This window comes from Giraffa tippelskirchi, chromosome 9 (assembly GCF_054371585.1).
Source record: "Giraffa tippelskirchi isolate mGirTip1 chromosome 9, T2T-mGirTip1v1.2.pri, whole genome shotgun sequence".
NCBI classification, from domain to species: Eukaryota; Metazoa; Chordata; class Mammalia; order Artiodactyla; family Giraffidae; genus Giraffa; species Giraffa tippelskirchi.
In genome coordinates, this window is record NC_137283.1 from 126,606,332 (window position 1) to 126,624,497 (window position 18,166).

Consider the following 18,166-nt stretch of genomic DNA (forward strand, 5'->3'; position numbering starts at 1 on the left):
ATCAGTCTTGCCTATCTTTAGTTTTTTCAAAAGCTCTAATAGATTTTCTTTCTTTTTCCCAATAATGCCTTCTTATTCCAAAAATTTCTTTGGTAGCCACATTGTAGAAGCATTTGGTTATAAGCAAATATTTTGGGAGTTATTAGCATTTGCATAAAGATTATGTTAATATTCACCTAACAGAAGTTGCAAAACAATTACCTGGTGCTAAATGAGTCAGGGTTTTTACTTTAACACATACTTTTTAACATACACATTTAAGTGCATCTATCAATGGTGAATTAATGCCTTTACTCTGGGATTTAAAATGTGATTGCTATATAACATATGAGTACCCTGTCATAATGAAATGGTGCCTATTATTTGACAATAATTATGCATACAATCTGGCAAAATAATTTTTTGAAAGGTAAAAGCATTTTAAGAAATGTTCCATCTTATAAGTTGGAATTTTTGTTCTCAGAGTATTAATTATTTTACACATAGCCAACCTTTAAATTATGGTACATATTAAAACCCACTCAAATGAAGGTGGTAGTATAATTCATGGTAAGGAATAATATGTACATGAATGAGAAAGAACAAGATTTAAAAAGCAAAATATATATATGCTTTGTAACTAACATATTTAAGATATTTCTTGTTTAGAAGGTAGTTATTAGATAGTCAAGTTGGAGGAGGAGGGGGACACTAAATTGTATATTGGCATGCTTCCTGAAATGCATATGCACAGTAATTAGAGATATTGATTTTTAAATGTCAGCCAGCTTTTATTCTCTTCCTTTTCTAGCATCTATTTGTATGAAGTGACTATTCTTACTTCTAAAAGGAGTTTATCAAGCTTTTTGTGAACATTTGTTATATAGGAAATAAATTACCATTGCTATATATAACTAACATTAAATTTGTGATACTAGCAATTTGTGAGTGATTTAAAATTTTGTTGATTTGATTAATTTCTTATTTGTCAAATGATGGTGAAGAAATTCTCCATTTCCCAGTTGAGACATTTGGGGACATTTCTCATGCTTTCTACTTGCATCCAGTAAACAAATATGCCTTTAGTCATTTATAACCTTCAACAACATGTTAAAATGTATTACTGTAAGATTCACATTCCAAACTTAAGTAGCTTTTTGATAAACTGGTTTATTATTGTGTTTATCTGCTATTAGCATTCTTAAATGGCAGCCCATTCCAGTATTCTTGCCTGGAGAATCCCATGTACAGAAGAGCCTGGGGGGGTCGCAAAGAGTGGGACACAACTAAGCGGTAACATTTAGTGGCCTTTAATACTTTGTAGGCTTTTAAAGAATGTAGGGAACAGAGGATATTCCTGAGAGATGGAATACCTGTTTACCTAATTCATAAAATCAAAGATGCTTTAAAAATGTGCTCTGTTAGTCTTACTAGACCAAGTTAATGGAAAGTTAATGTAGGGGTGGAAAATTTTTCCCTTCTCTTCTAGGTTCTTTGAGCCTAGATCCTGGGTTGGCAAGATCCACTGGAGGAGGGCATGGCAACCCACTCCAGAGTTCTTGCCTGGAGAATCCCCATGGACAGAGGAGCCTGACAGGCTACAGTCTGTGGGGTCACAAAGAGTTGGACACGACTGGCATATGTCAAGGCTGGCATGTTCTCCCCTCCAGTAATAACACAGCTACTCACACTGTCACCTGGTGGCAATGGTTGTAAGACACCGTAGAGTAGCTACTTTACTTATGAGCTTCTCATACCCTGCATGACTACATGCTCCGCAAATATAGGTCTTTTTTTTTTTAATGTTTATTTTTTTATATTTTTGGCTCTTCTGGGTCTTCATTGCTGCACAGGGTTTTTTCACTCTGCAGTGAACAGGGGCTACTCTCTAGTTGCAGTTTGTGGCCTTCTCATTGCGGTGGCTTCTCTTGTTCAGAACACAGGCTCTAGGGCACATGGGCTTCAGCAGTTTCAGCTCGCAGGCTCTAGAGCGTAGGCTCAATAGTTGTGGTGCACAGGCTTAGTTGCTTTACAGCATGTGGGATCTTCTTGGATCAGGGATCAGATTTACGTGTCCTGCTTTGACAGGTGATTCTTGACCACTGAGCCACCAGGGAAGCCCTGATACAGCGTGCTTCTAATGATGGTATTTCCTTATTCATAATGTTTCATGTAGTCTGGAATGATGTGTGCATGCACAGTTGCTACAGTCGTGTCTGACTCTTTGCAACCCCAGGGACTGTAGCCTGCCAGGCTCCTCTGTCCATGGGAATCTCCAGGCAAGAATACTGGAGTGGGTTGCCATGCCCTCCTCCAGGGGATCTTCCCCACTCAGGGATCAAACCTGCATCTCCTACATTGCAGGCAGATTCTTTTCTGCTGAGCCACTAGGAAAGCCCCTGGAAGTCAAGAATGGTAGACCTCTTTAAATAGGAAGGAAGGATGCAGGAAAGGTAGCCAGTTTATCCCCACCCTCTAGATGGTTTTTCACTTTTATGTGCACTTATTGTTTGTACAAAAAAATAAATATTGCTTATGAAATAAAGATGTGAAGTCTGACATTCTTCATGGCCCATTTTAAGCTTTCTTTGGGTTTTCATCTCCAGCTAACTTATCCCTTACTTGAGCCATACTTGTTTCCTTTTTGTCTCAAATCTTCTGCATTCTCAGGATTTAGTTTATAAAATTTTCCCTTTGCCTTACCCACCCATCAGAGTTAAGCCTTAATTCCACCTATTCAGGCTTCTCCAGCTCCCTCCATAACAAGTACCTCTCACTCTACTACTTTGCAATGATAAATACCTCTGTAATAGCATTTATCAGAGACTACCTTTTGTTGTAGTTAATTGTTTGTGTGTCTGGTTTTCCTGTTAGATTTTGGAAGTGAACTATTTAGGTTTGTATTAATATTGTCTCCATAGTGTGTGGTATAGAAACACAGAGTGTTTCTTGGATTGAACTTACAGATTTTTAAATCTATGCATTGCTTAATTCTCTTCTATGGAGTGATTTTGCTAGAATTACTAATTTGTTGGATTGTTTTACATTTAAGTTGCCATTTTCAATGTTTATCCACCATTTCTGAAGTATAAGAATTATTCCTTTGCTGGTTACTGTTCCATCATGCAAAAGACAAGCGTAGTTGCATAGATATTAATTTTTTCATATTAAGTATTTATAATGCAAATTTTGATAGTTATACAACCTTATATTTAAGGAAGAATATTTTATAAACAGTGTTTTTCTTTTCCTTTGTAGGTTGCTTCCTCAGAACATTGGCCTTCTCTATGTTGGAGGTTATGAAAGACCCTTTGCACAAATCAAGGTATGATTGTTCACTTTCTAACATTTTTTCTTAGATACAGTTCATTCTTCCAGAACCCACTAAAATCCTACAAGTAACTATCACAAATATTGGGGAATGTGAATTATTAATTTTGTTTGCTTTTATATATCTCTGCTGAAATAATACTTCAGCTTTTCAGTGAATCAGTTAGTTTAGTAATCTTGCCCATATAAATTTGACCAGTACAATTTAGTGATTAGTTAAGAAGAGTACAATTTAGAGCTTCATTACCCTATTTGCCAGTAGAGTTTTTTGACAGCTTTATTGAGGTATATAATAGACATGTAAGAAAATATACATTTTTAAACTGTACAGTTTGACATCCAGTTACACTTACCCTTGTGAAACCATCACCACAGTCAAGACAAATAACATATCCATCACCCCTAAAAGTTTCTTTGTGCCCATTCAATTCCCCCCACCTCCTCCCCTTCCTTTTTCTCCTCCAGTTCCCAAGTGACCACTGATCTAATCACTATGGATTAATTTGTACTTGCCAGAATTTTATCTAAATGGAATCATACTGTATTTCTTTCTTTTGGCTTCTTTGATTCAGTTATTATTTTGAGATTTACCCATGTTGTTACACTTCAGTAATTCATTCCTTTTTATTGCTGAGTAATATTTCATTATATGGTTTTAGCACAATTTCTCTATCTTTTACATATTGAGGGACATTTGGGGTGTTTCTACTTTTTGGCTGCTATAAATAAAGCTGCTGTGAACATTTGTATACAAGTCTCTGTGTGGACATATATTTTCATTTCTCTTGGGTCAATACCTAACACCAAAATGATTGAGTTAAATGGTGAAAGTGAAAGTGGTTCGGTCGTGTCCGACTCTTTGCGACCCCATGGACTGTATAGTCAGTCCATGGAATTCTCTAGGCCAGAATACTGGAGTGGGTAGCCTTTCCCTTCTCCAGGGATCTTCCCAACCCAGGGATCGAACCCAGGTCTACCCTCATTGCGGGCGGATTCTTTACCAGCTGAGCCACAAGGGAAGCCGAAGAATACTGGAGTGGGTAGCCTATCCCTTCTCCAGTGGATCTTGCTGACCCAGGAATCGAATTGGGGTCTCCTGCACTGCGGGCGGATTCTTTACCAACTGAGCTATGAGGGAAGCCCAAGTTAAATGGTAGTTGTGTTTTAACTTTTTAAGAAACTACCAAAGTGTTTTCCCACCATCAGGGTGAGTGCCAGTTCCTCCATTTCATCATCAACATTTGGTATGGTCAGTCTTTCTCAGTTAGGCGTACTTGTAGATATATAGTATTTTGTTATAGTTTTAATTTGCTCTTATGTAATGACTAATAATGTTGAGCATCTTTTCATGTACTATTTGCCATTTATACATCTCTAGTGAGGTGTGTGTTCAAAAACTTGCCATTTTTTGTTTTTGTTTGTTTTCTTACTATTGAGTTGTGAGCATTCTTTGTATCTTCTGAATGTAAGTCTTTTATCAGATATGGGATTTCTTTTAACAAGATCCTCAAAGAGCAAAAATTCTTAGTATTGATGGAATTCAGTTTATTACTCTTTTTTCATGGCTCCAGCTTTTAATATTGATCTAAGAAACATTTGCCTAGCCCAGAGGCAGAAAGATTTTTCTTCTGTGTATCATTCTGGAATCGTTCTGGGTTTTACATTTAGATTTATTATCTAATTGAAATAATTTTTGTATGTGATGCAAGGTTCAAGGTAAAGAGGAATATTGTCCCTCCTACACCCCAACCCTTTTTGACATGAGAATATCCAGTTGTTCTAAAACCATTTGTTAAAAAAGACTATCCTTTCCACCACTGAAGTGTCTTTGCATCTCAGTTGAAAATCAGTTCACCATATGTGTGTGTGTGAATCTCTATTTCAGAACTCTTTATTCTGTTCCGTTGACCTATGTGTCTATACTGTGCTGTGCTTAGTCAGTCATGTTCAGCTCTTTGTGACCCCATGGACTGCAGCCCGCCAGACTCCTCTGTCCATGGAATTCTCCAGGCCAGAATAGTGGAGTGGGTTGCCATGCTCTCCTCCAGGGGATCTTCCCAACCCAGGGATCAAATCCAGGTCTCCTGCATTGAAGGTGGATTCTTTACCATCTGAGCCACCAAGGAAGCTCAAGAACACTGGAGTGGGTAGCCTTACCCTCCTCCAGGGGATCTTCCCAACCCAGGAATCAAACCAGCATTTCCTGCATTGCAGGCAGATTCTTTACCAGCTGAGCCACAAGGGAAGTCCCATGTGTCTATACTGCATGCCTTCACTAATACCACAGTCTTGATTTTTGTGGCTTTAGAATAAGTCATGAAATCAGGTAGTGTAAATCCTCCAAGTTTGTTCTTTTCAAAGTCCTTTCCCCCTGTGTATATGACATATTTTTATGCTTTGAAAAACAAAGGTTTTTTTCAGAGTATACTGAGCCTGAATAGGACATACAAGATAAGTAATACTGAGGAGGTTAGTCACATTATTGACATTATTAAATTAAATACCTTATTTAGCTACCATAGCATCAGCATTTCTTTAAATACCTTCCTTAATTTAACTTAAGACACTCTCAAAAGTCCATGTTAAGATCTTAAGTCTTGAACCCACTTGAATGTTTCTGATTCCCTAAGTAATGACAGGAATTCAGGTACTTTGTTTCTTTTTTTTTTCCTATTTTTAACATCCGTGGAACACAAGTGGAGTTGGCAAGAGTCTCTTCATAAACCTCCCTCACTATCCTGTTCACCAAATTCTACAGTAAAGCCAGGAATCCTGATAAGTTTCAGCAGAAACATTTCTAAAAGCCCGACTTTTTTTTCCTATCCACTGGTTTGGAAAATCCTCTTTCCCCTTATTAGAACTGAAATAATGAAAAAGTGAGAGACTTATGTGATACATTTAAGTAAGGGTAGAATTTGTGTGTGTGTGTTTGTGTCTGTGTATGTTACATGTCATCTCAGAAACATAAGTGTATGTATGAGGGTGATTCCTCCGTCACTCACTTGATCCATTAACATATCATTTTCTTTATTCAGGCCATTTCTGTCAAGCCCAGTGACAGAGGTCAATCCTTTGTCAACCCTTTATGCCTGGATAATCAACTCAATAGAAAAAAGTCCATTATTTTAGGGCATGTTTTTCCTTTGATGTTTCCATGGGAAAGGTTTCTTTCATATGCTATGAAAGGATTTCTTATCCTCATTAATTATTGAGATTCTTTTATAATTCCTGTGGTTTTTATGAAGATGCTATATAGATCCTATCTAAGTAGAATGCTTACAAGTTAATTGGAAAACAATAAAAAAAATCATAGTTTAAATGCTTGAGATTAGGCTAGAAATTTAAGTTTCTTTCTCTGCCCCTTGCCTTGTATCTGACTTCTTTTGGTCATGAAATACCAGTATTTTTCTCTCTTTAAATGTAGTGATACTATATTATATGACATAGATATCAGATATAACCTTTAATAAATGGAAATGGTTTTGCTTTTCTTAACAGAATATTAGTTGAAATTTTTATAAATCAAGATAGGAATTTGTTCATTTGAATATTTAAGAAAAGGAATTCTCATTTCACTAACATGACAAGACTAAATGTGAGTGGCATGGTGTTAGAGGTTATATTTGTTAAAGAGACATTTCATGGTTGTATTTCTAAAAAGGAGCTCCAATTTATAAAGATCAGAAAGAAAAAGAAAAACACAAAAAGGGTGATAGATATTTGGACAAGTATTAAATGAGTTCAGAAATTTGCTATAGGGTGACAATAGATGTAGGTACTATTAGTATATAATGTGAATTGTTACAACCGTCTTTCTCTCCCTCCCTTCTTCACACCCTAGATACAGATGTGTACAAACATGGAACTTCATTGTAGTTTTAGACCAGTACTTCTATATGCTAGTTTCAGGTTTCATTATTTTTAGAGGAAGTTATTCCAACTTTGCCTTTTGTATCTCCTAACATCTTCTAAAAGTCATTGGAAGGTTCTTTTCTCAAAGAAGCTTAGTCCTTAAGTTTTCATGGGAAATTTGCCATCTGAAGAACTTGATTTTAAACACGCATGATTATTCTCTTATTTTATCCTAAAATATGATAAACTAAATAAAACACTGATCATCTTATAATGAGTTGTAATACAGGGTAAGAAAAGAATTGTCTCACATAGCCACAGCTACTGTTGAGTGCTATAAATGAAGTACATTTCACCTTCATCCAATACTAACTTCTGTCACCATCATTGAGATTAAGATAAGTTTCTAAATGTACTGGGTTGTGTGTGACTTAGGGTTTTCTTAAGTGAGAAATAGATTTCATTATATCGTTATATTCAGTCTTTGAAATTCAAAAGAAACATTTTGATTAAAGTAAAATTTTACTTAATTCCTATTCATATGCTTTCAGCTTGTCAGAACCTTTTTGGGGTGGTTATTTCTCTATGTCTTTGCATAATACCTTTATCTTGGTTCAGTGTATATATAATCCTGTTATCCATAGTTTATTTTTATAGACATGGTCAAGTTTAAATTATAGTTTACATTTTATACCTATTATTCAGTGTTGTTTTCTAAAGCATTTTATAGTCTGATAAAAATCTCAGTGCTGTTCTCATAGGGCTCTAGTCCTGGAGGCTCCACTTAGCAGCCAGAATCCATAAAACAAAGAAAGATTGAAGTCTGTCAGCATCACTTTTAATCAAACTCAGTGGTTGTTATGGAGAGTCTCAAGGCCACAGGCCTGTCCCTCCCCACCAGGCTTGATATTAGTTGCCTCTTGCAGTCCTTTCAGCCCAAGAAGTGTGTGAAGCTGTGAGGCTGAGTCACGTACAGTTTCCACTTTGACACCGCAGAACAGCTGAAAGATGTCTTCTGTATTTTAAGTATGAATTCCATGCAGCAGCCATATGTGAAAAGTAAGGAATATAAACATTATCTTGAAGCAGTTATTTTATAATCAGTACAGCTGAGTTATTCTCTGCCTCATGCCCGGTTCCGTCCCTGCTGAGGGCCTGGGTGTCATTAGTCACAATCTCATACTCTAAGCTTTCTGAGCTTCAATTTTTAAAAGTCTCTTTACAACCCAGGAAATACAGGATTGGTGTTTGTATCCATATGCATATGCAGTAGGTGCAAAAAAGACCCCAAAAGAGATGGGGTCTCTCTTAGAGAATACTGAAAAAGCTAAGAAAATGGATTCTGTTTGTTCACTGACTGATGGTGTTTTAGAAAATGTTTGGCTCACTAGATCAATCAGTTCAGTTCAGTCGCTTAGTCATCTCTGACTCTTTGTGACCCCATGGATGGCAGCATGCCAGCCTTCCCTGTCCATCACCAACTCCTGGAACTTGCTCACACTCAGGTCCATCGAGTCAGTGATACCGTCCAACCATCTCATCCTCAGTTGTCCCCTTCTCCTCCTGGCTTCAATCTTTCCCAGCATCAGGGTCTTTTCCAGTGAGTCAGTTCTTCCCATCAGGTGGCCAAAGTATTGGTGTTTCAGCTTCAGCATCAGTCCTTCCAATGAATATTCAGGACTGATTTTCTATAGGACTGACTGGTTTGATCTCCTTGCAGTCAAAGGGACTCTCAAGAGTATTTTCCAACATCACAGTTCAAAAGCATCAATTCTTCAGTGCTCAGCTTTCTTTATAGTGCAACTCTCACATCCATACATGACTGCTGGAAAAACCATAGCTTTAATGATGCGGACCTTTGTCAGTAAAATAATGTCTCTGCTTTTTAATAGGCTGTCTAGGTTTGTCATAGCTTTTCTTCCAAGAAGCAAGCATCTTTTAATTTCATGGCTGCAGTCACCATCTGCAGTGATTTTGGAGCCCAACACAATAAAATCTGTTACTGTTTCCATTGTTTTCCCATCTATTTGCCATGAAGTGATGGGACCGGATGTCGTGATCTTCGTTTTTTGAATGTTGAATTTTAAGCCAACTTTTTCACTCTCCTCTTTCACTTTCATCAAGAGGTTCTTTAGTTCCTCTTCACTTTCTGCTATAAGGGTGGTGTCATCTGCATATCTGAGGTTATTGATATTTCTCCCTGCAGTCTTGATTCTAGCTTGTATTTCATCCAGTCCCGCATTTCGCATGATGTGCTCTGCGTATAATTTAAATAAGCAAGGTGACAGTATACAGCCTTGACATGTTCCTTTCTCAATTTGGAACCAGTCTGTTGTTCCATGTCCTGTTCTAACTGTTGCTTCTTGACTTGCATACAGATTTCTCAGGAGGCAGGTCAGGTGGTCTGGTATTCCCATCTCTTGAAGAATTTTCCAGTTTTGTGATCTACACAGTCGAAGGCTTTAGCAAAGTCAGTGCAGCAGAAGTAGATGCTTTTCTGGAATCCTCTTTGATTTTCTGTGATCCAGTGGATGTTGGCAATTTGATCTCTGGTTCCTCTGCCTTTTCTAAGTCCAGCTGGAGCATCTGTAAGTTTCACAGTTCACGTACTGTTGATGCCTAGCTTGGAAAATTTTAAGCATTACTTTGCTAGTGTGTGAGATGAGTGCAATTGTGCAGTAGCTTGAACATTCTTTAGCATTGCCTTTCTCTGGGATTAGAATGAAAATTGACATTTTCCAGTCCTGTGACCACTGCTGAGTTTTCCAAATTTGCTGGCATACTGAATGGAACACTTTCAAAGCATCATCTTTTAGGATTTGAAATAGCTCAACTGGAATTCCATCATCTCCACTAGCTTTGTTAGATCAATGTTTTTTTACTAAAGGGAATTATTTAATATTGAGACTCTTCAATCTCTAAGGTAGCTAAAGTATTACATCAGATAAAGATGCAGGCTGTAGAACTGAGTATTCTGGTTTCGTGGCTTCTATACGTATCACTGTGAACCTGTAGGACTGTTATTGTCACTGAGTTCCAGTACACATACACATACACACATTTATATACACACAACATAAACCAAAGTTCCAAAAGAAGTGTGATGTAGCCACTGTATTTTCCATTCTCTTCTGTTTATTTTTCTGTTGACTTAGTTTTTAAATGTAGGTCTCGGCACACTCAGTTAACTTCTCTCCTTGGAAAATGGGTCACGACTCACCAGCACTGCTGCGAGGTAGGACTTGTCCAGCTAATGCTGCCATCTGCCACGTTGATGCAATATAGGAGAGTGGAAGAGCTTACCTGCCCCTGAGTTGATGCTAGCCCTTGGCCTGGCTTTGGAGGGGACATCATGGTTGCTGGGGAGAGGGAGGAAGAGAGCCTAGGAAAAGATTATTGAGAATGGAGTTAAGGTGTTTTATGGAGCCAAGGAAAGCTTCTTTCTGTTTCAACAAAACCGTAATTCTCAAGAGCAAAAGAGAACCTTCCACACCTACTCAGTCTTTCAAATGATTTAATGTATTTTGAAGATAAAGAAATTAAGTTAAGCTCCTCCTAGATTAACAAACAGAAAGAAACAGATGAGTAAGAAATTGAGAGAAAGCAGTGGAAGCATATCTAGATTTGTGGATTTGTGTGCCATATTCATTGAATAAGTTTTCTATTGCACTGTGAGCAGAGAGATAAATTTTCAGTGTCTCATATTGCCGTAATCAGAGCAGGCATGAATATTTCTTTGTTGAAAGCGGATTCAAAAAGTGAAAGAAGCTTTAAAAAAAAAAACAAAACGCACTAACTGTTGTAAAAGCCAAAAGTCTCTCTACTTCTGTGCAATAGCTATTAAGTCTCTGACAGCATTTTATCTTGTGTACTTGCTACCAGAGTGCTTCATGGCCCTTGCTGGGCTCTGTGTGAGTCCATATTACAACTTTCTGGATGTTTAAAATCATGCATTGTTACCAACAAGTCATATAGAAACTGCAGACTTAGGGTTCCAAAATGTATTCAATAACTAGTTTTCCTGCCATTTTTACCAAGGCCATTTTGGCTATGTTATTGCCAGGATTGAGTAACACTTCAGGCCTGTAGTCATACATGTCTTAGTTTCAGTATTCTTACCTTCATGTCCTTAAAAAACTTACCTATAAGAATTTGGATTCCATAGGGCTGGACTGTGTCTTGTGTACTTCTGTATCCTCAACAGTTAACCTAGTGCCTAAGATGTAAAAGCACTAAATAAATATTTGTTAACAGTATTATTGAAGAATGCCTAGAAAACCAAGTATTTTTTTTATATTATTACTAAGGTAGAGTTGATATATAACATAATATTAGTTTCAGATATACAGTGTAATGATCTGATATTGTATACGTGGCAAATGATCATTACAGTCAGTCTACTTAATATACATCACCTTGTGTATGTATGTTTAGTCTCTCAGTCATGTCTGACTCTTTTATGACCCCATGGACTAGCCTGCCAGCCTCCTCTGTCTATGGGATTTCTCAGGCAAGAATACTGGAGTGGGTTGCCATTTCCTTCTCCAGGGGATCTTCATAATCCAGGGATCAAACCCATATCTTCTACGTCTCTTGCATTGGCTGGTGGTTTCTTCACCACTGGGCCACCTGGGAAGCCCTTACTCTTTAGCAATTTTCAGGTAATATACAATATGGTGTAACTTTCAAATATGCAATATGGTATTATTAACTGTGGGCTTCCCAGGTGGCGCTAGTAGTAAAGAATCTGCCTGCCAGTGCAGGAGACTTAAGAGAGGTAGGTACAATCCCTGGGTTGGGAAGATCCCCTGGAGAAGGACATGGCAAGCTACTCCAGTGTTTTTGCCTAGAGAATCCCATGGACAGAGGAGCTTGGCAGGCTACAATCCACAGGGTCACAGAGTCGGACACAACTGACGCTACTTAGCACACATGCATACACATTATTAACTATAGTCACCGTGCTGTGATGGACAGGGAAGCCTGGCATGCTGTATAGTCAATGGGGTCGCAAAGAGTTGGACACAACTGAGCGCTGACTGACCGACCATGCTGTTAGATTACATCACCAGAACTTATCTCCCTTATAATTGGAGGTTTGTACCTTTTAAGGCCTTTCATCTATTTTTCCCACCTCACCCACTGCCTGTGGCAATGACTAATCTCATCTCTGTATCTATGAACTTGTGTTTTATTTGGTTGTTGTGTAAATTTTTTTGTTTTTTAATCACCTACCATGAAGTTCATCAAAGTATTTAAAACTTTGGTTCTAGTTGCATATATATTTACTGCCTTAAAACTTTATTTTCTGATTTTTGTTGTATCTTGAGTTGGGATGTCTTTGAGGCAATATAAATTAATTTTTCTAATTTAAGATTGTGGTTGTAAATTATTATTAATATGGTAGCTTTATTTGAAATGTAGATGTCATGAATACATTATTCTGAGAACGTTTTAAAAATAGTCCTCAAATTATTTTCCAATTAAGAAAGTTAGCATTTTTCTTAGCTGGAAATTCCAGTTTACTTTCAATCTCTCTTGAGTTAGACACTTTATAGAAAAATATTAGAAGTCATTTTAGCATATTCTAGTTTTTTTTTTTAAAACCAGATTTGTCATATCAATGTGACTCTTATTACAAATGTGGTTTAGAGAGAAAAAGACGAAGCAATTTTTTTTTTAATTTTGAAATGTTCTCAGAAAAGAAAATGGTATCATGTATTTAGGTATTCATAATGCAGCAGACATCCTATTTTGGTGAAAGGAAATAACACAGTGTTTCTTAACCTGTTGGGTTTTTTCCCTATGAATATTTTACTTCTAAAAAGAATTTCAAAAGCACTGATAACCATGTAAATAAAAGATCATATCTAAAGTGACTATTGCTGAGGTCATAGTTCTAACAAATGCCATGGTTTCTGATCTAGATTATATGATAGACTTCTGAAAGTTATATATTTTATTTTCTTCCCACAAAAAGAGAAAAAGAATTCTCCAGTAAGTAGCCAATTGGGAAGGCATATTTGCTTGTCCTCTTGCCTAAGTTTCAGTAATCCTCTATCCCCCCCTGCCAAGGCAGAGGTAGCAATAAAGACCATATCAAGAGTTACATGGCTGTGATTCAGGCAGTTAGGAACACTCCAGTTTGGTGTTTTCTTTGTTGACTCTTCAAGTAACAAACTATGAAGCTCTGAGCCTAGATAATACAAATCCATTAATGTTGCCAATGATTTGTAATCAGCACTATTAAAGTTACTACCTTGAGCACCTTCAGGAATTTGAGATTACTGTAGTAAATGATATTTTGTCAGAAGTAGATATTATAAGATGTGGGTAGGAGGGTTTTCTTTGTCTTAAACAGGTATTTAAAGATGCGGTCAAATAAATCCAAGTATCTCTTTAAATAGTTTTTTCTAAATAGTGAGCTACATATTTGTTTTCTTCACGTCTCCAGATTTCATTTGCTTATTAGAATTATTTGCCAGTAAGTAAAAATGACAAGCTTGTAGTTCAGAAAATTCAGAAACTATACTAAATGAAATGTAAGGTTTGGAGAAACTATTAAAAATTGAACGTTGTAAATATGATACCATTTGGATTCTTTCAACAGTGTCACCAGATCATAACATTAATGCTACAAGGAAATAGCTTCACAAGTAATATCTCATCTGCTGAAATAATATATTCTTTCTAGTACTAAAGTACTTTTAATCGTTTTCTGCTAAGATTCAAGTCTGATAATAGTCACAATATCAGAACAATACTGTGATACTGTTCTGTTGTGTGTTCACAATATAGAACACACATCATATATCTTTAAAAAAATTAATCCATATAGAATGTTTGTAGATAGACACATAAAATGACATTCTAGATTATTTGGCTATCCAAAATTTCTTCTCAATAGGTTGCAATATTTTAGAATCAGATTTGACTTTCTAGGTTTTAACTAATAAAAGTGGTTGTCTAGTGGAAAATTCATTTTGTATAAAACATTTTTTTAGACAAAGGAGGCTGAAACTTTGAAAAACAAATGTATTGAAGAATATTTAAATTAAATGTACCTCTAATGTATCTTTTTCTTTTTTTTGCATTTTATCAAATGTTACAACCATGTTTCTCCCTTTGGATATCTAATCTTTTTTTTAATGCTTTGTCAGTATTTGAAAACTTTCTAACACAAAGAAGGAAAACAGGGTAATATATTTGTTTAAAACCAAAAGCATAAACAGCTAGTTCAGTTAGTACTGTTATCGAGCAAATAAAAATCATAACCAACATTTATTGAGCACCAAGTGTCAGGCACTACTCTAATTAATTCTCAGACAGCCTGTAAAGTGTAGGTACTTTTAGCATTTTCAGTTTTACAGATCAGGAAGACATAGAAGACAACAGATAGTTTATATTATATTGTGTCCTATGGAGTATTATTTTAGTGGGTGCTATGTAGTATGCTAATTACTCTTTATGTTGCATTATATATAGTATATTATTCTATTTCTTGAAACCCTTCTGAGTTTTGCTTGTACAGCAGGCCAGAATTATCCCTGTAATTGGTATAATACCAGTTAAGACCCAGATTAGACTAAATTACTTGACCAGAGGAAATGGGATTCTACCACAAGGATCAAGATGGAGTCATTGTGGTTTATTTACATATAAAGAGATGGGAGTATAAAGAGCACAGTTACAATCTTACCTCTGCTACCTATTCAGTCATTGTTAAGTGTTTATGCTCATTAGTTGTAAGTAGTAAAAGCTGAGAGTCTTGTATTGAGAACACTTGTGAATTGCTAAGATATTAAAAGGCTTCTAATTACAATATCTTCTGATCTAGTTGTGGAGTATTTTCCTTTTTGTTCCCAAAGCATCTGTTTTGGAGTTTATTGTGTCATATATTTCTCCTTGGCCATGACTTTTTAAAAAGGCTTTAGAGAGGCTCACCTTCCTTGTTGTTTTTCTTTTGTAGCAAATGCTTTCTATTTTGTCTTTATTACTTCTTAATATCCAAGAGATTTGGGTGAAAGTATTATACAGTTATTAATTTGAAATAGTCTCTAGCAATCTATTTCTTTACGAACCAGCTGGGAAGAAATCAGGTATATAAACAAATCACCTGAGCATTTTGTGTGCTTTGATTAGCTCAGAAAGAAAAAGTTAGTACCTCCTTTGCAAGATTTTTTTTCCACCGGGTGTGACAGTTTTGCTAAATACAGTGGAAAACAGTTTCTCATTTTCTGACTCAAAGTTGAGTATGCTTTGTGAGCATAGCTGGAATTAAAGCATTTTAATGTTTTTCAAGATCAGTGTATCTTGGAGGAATTTTGATGACTCAGGGCTGATTTTAGCCACAGAAGGAACTAGAGCAGAATTGCAGAGAAGGAACAGATGTTTTCTAAGTTTCAGGATGAGTAGGTTGGTTGCATAGCACAAGGGTAATTGAATGATGTAGAAAGCAGTGACAGTGAAAATAAGCAGAGAGGTGTTCTCAGGGTGGTTATGATTTAGCCAAAGGATGAATGAAATAAGGCAACATGCATATGATATAGGTCATGAAGTGTCACAAAGTGGAGTTTTCTGGAGTGATATGGGGCCGTGCAAGGAAAAGGCAGACATTGTATTGGTGGAGTAAGTTACTAACAGTGATGAATTATTCCATTCTCTTTATCCTGTTAAAAGAATTTAGACTCCCATGCCCTCATAGGGCTTCTTATCCATAATGAATAAAATCTTGAGTCTGTGGAGAATTTTCAAAAGCCTTTGTGATTTATTAAATCAATGCAATTATGGAAAATGGGAGAAAAAGTGAAGACATGTCTCTTCTTTTGAATTCTTCTCATTCTTGGTGGGGAGAAGGCAATGGCACTCCACTCCAGTACTCTTGCCTGGAAAATCCCATGGACGGAGGAGCCTGGTAGGCTACAGTCCATGGGGTCGCTAAGAGTCGGACGACTGAGCGACTTCACTTTCACTTTTCCCTTTCATGCACTGGAGAAGGAAATGGCAGCCCACTCCAGTATTCTTGCCTGGAGAATCCCAGGGATGGCAGAGCCTGGTGGGCTGCCATCTATGGGGTCGCACAGAGTCGGACACGACTGAAGCAACTTAGCAGCAGCAGCAGCAGCATTCTTGGTGGAGTCACAGATGTCCTTAATAGATCTGCCTCCTTCAGGGCCAGGCCTCTGCTTCACTCAGTCATGTTGGCGGTTAACTAATGGTCACCTCTTCTGAGTGACTTGAGGTAGAGCCATGTCACTTTCTTCCTCCAAACCTCCTACTCTTTGATAGTTTCTATTGTAGGCATCTTGATGCTCTCTGGCATAAATTCAGTGACCTGTTTTGGGCCTTGAGAACCTTACATACTAGTTTGCTTTTTTTGTTGTTTGTTTTTAAGTCATCACCAAGAATGGCTTCCTGTTGCCCACTGTAGCAAAGGTAAATTCCATCGGGCTTTCCCATACTCTTGTCCCCTCATTCCTGCTACCTCCCACATCCCTCTAATGCTGACAGTTCTCTATCCCTTTGACTATACATACTATTCTCTTATCCGTTCCGTATCACAGAATTTACCTGCTAATCAAAAAGCAGCATTGATTAGGTATATGTGTACAGGTATTTTGGTGAAGGCAAGGATATAAAGATTAATATTTTATCAATGTTTTGTAATAGCCTATAAAGGAAAAGAATCTGAGAAAACTATATATATATATATAAATGAATGAATCACTTTGCTGTACACCTGAAACTAGCACAACATTGTAAATCAACCATACTTCAATTAAAAAATACAATAAAACTTAAAAAATATTTTATCTGCCCCCGACCTATTAATAGTCTGGTTGGTGAGATGGAAAGGAATCTCTTTGTAAAAAGATAAATAATGAAAGGTAAGAAGTGATGTGTTTGCTTGAACTTAGCTATAAATATCAAAAGTTGAGGCAGAACTGTGGGCTGGGGCAGTTAAAGTGAGATTTATAAAGTAAATAAGAACTGTGTATAATAGTGTGTGTGTGAGAGAGAGATTGAGACTTTGTCTTTCTCTGTTTCCTGTAAGAATAGGAGGATGACAGGTGTTTTAAGGAAACAGAGGACACAGAACGTGGAGTGGAGCTGCAAAAGTTTTGCCTTGAGTGTAAGAGCAGAAGTTTATTTAAGAACATAATCCGAGACAGGGTTGAAGAGGTAAATCAGTGTTAAGAGAATTAAAAAAACAGAAATAAAAAACAGCCACACTATCAGTGAAACTATACAGACCATTTTAAGAAGTTTTAATTTGGAACTGGGCTGGGGGACCCAATACTTTTTTAGAGAAACATGAAAATTTTAGGTGAGAACCAACCTCACCATCAAGAACTGACATTTTCTTGGTGATTCACATGAGTATTTCAGATGGCTTCTTTAGGCCCAGCTAAAGTAACTAACAATAATGCTCACTGTCATGGCCAATAACAGAAGGGTCCTGGGTTCCTAAAGTCATAACTGTCAGGTAGTAAAATATTTTTATATCTTCTTCACATTATTTGAAGTGGAACTAATATAAAAATAGTTCAAGTTAATGTTTCTATTTGTTTTTTTTTCCGTCATTCTCTTCCTGCTCAAGTGGAACTACTATTTGTGACAGGAAGTGAATGCTCTAGAGACCCTTTCTTAATGTGACTGATTATACTTTTGAATCTGACAGTTCAGGACACGGAAGATCTTGCCTTTCCATAGTTGTTTTTTCAGTTACCTTCATCTCCTTTTGTGTGTCTTGAGAAGTTAAGATTAAACCTGAGTCTGTTAGACAGTTTTCACAGGGGGGACTGTATTCTGGAAGACAACTGATTGATTGCTTTAGGTTTGTTCAATGCAGATTTTTATTGTGAGAAGGAAATCAGTTCATAATACCTTTTTCTCCACAGAAGGTGATAATTACCCTTTGTTATTGCATTCACAACTTACTTAGAGAGTTATCTTCAAGATTTTGACTTTAAAAACATAGCATCTACACTGGGTTATTGAGTTA

General features: G+C 36.7%; 1 protein-coding gene across 5 annotated transcripts in view; it reads left to right on the forward strand.

Annotated features, from left to right (window-relative positions):
- Nucleotides 1-18,166, forward strand: part of RNGTT (RNA guanylyltransferase and 5'-phosphatase) — a 203,431-nt gene that overhangs the window by 154,967 nt on the left and 30,298 nt on the right. For 2 of the 5 annotated variants that reach the window (XM_081528556.1, XM_081528559.1), the window contains 2 exons: nt 3,238-3,304; nt 17,221-17,343. In XM_081528556.1, the coding sequence (XP_081384682.1) occupies nt 3,238-3,304; nt 17,221-17,343 (190 nt within the window). Of the gene's footprint in view, nt 1-3,216; nt 3,305-17,220; nt 17,344-18,166 lie in introns of all 5 variants that reach the window. The other 3 variants (XM_081528557.1, XM_081528558.1, XR_014064965.1) reach the window with 2 other exon arrangements.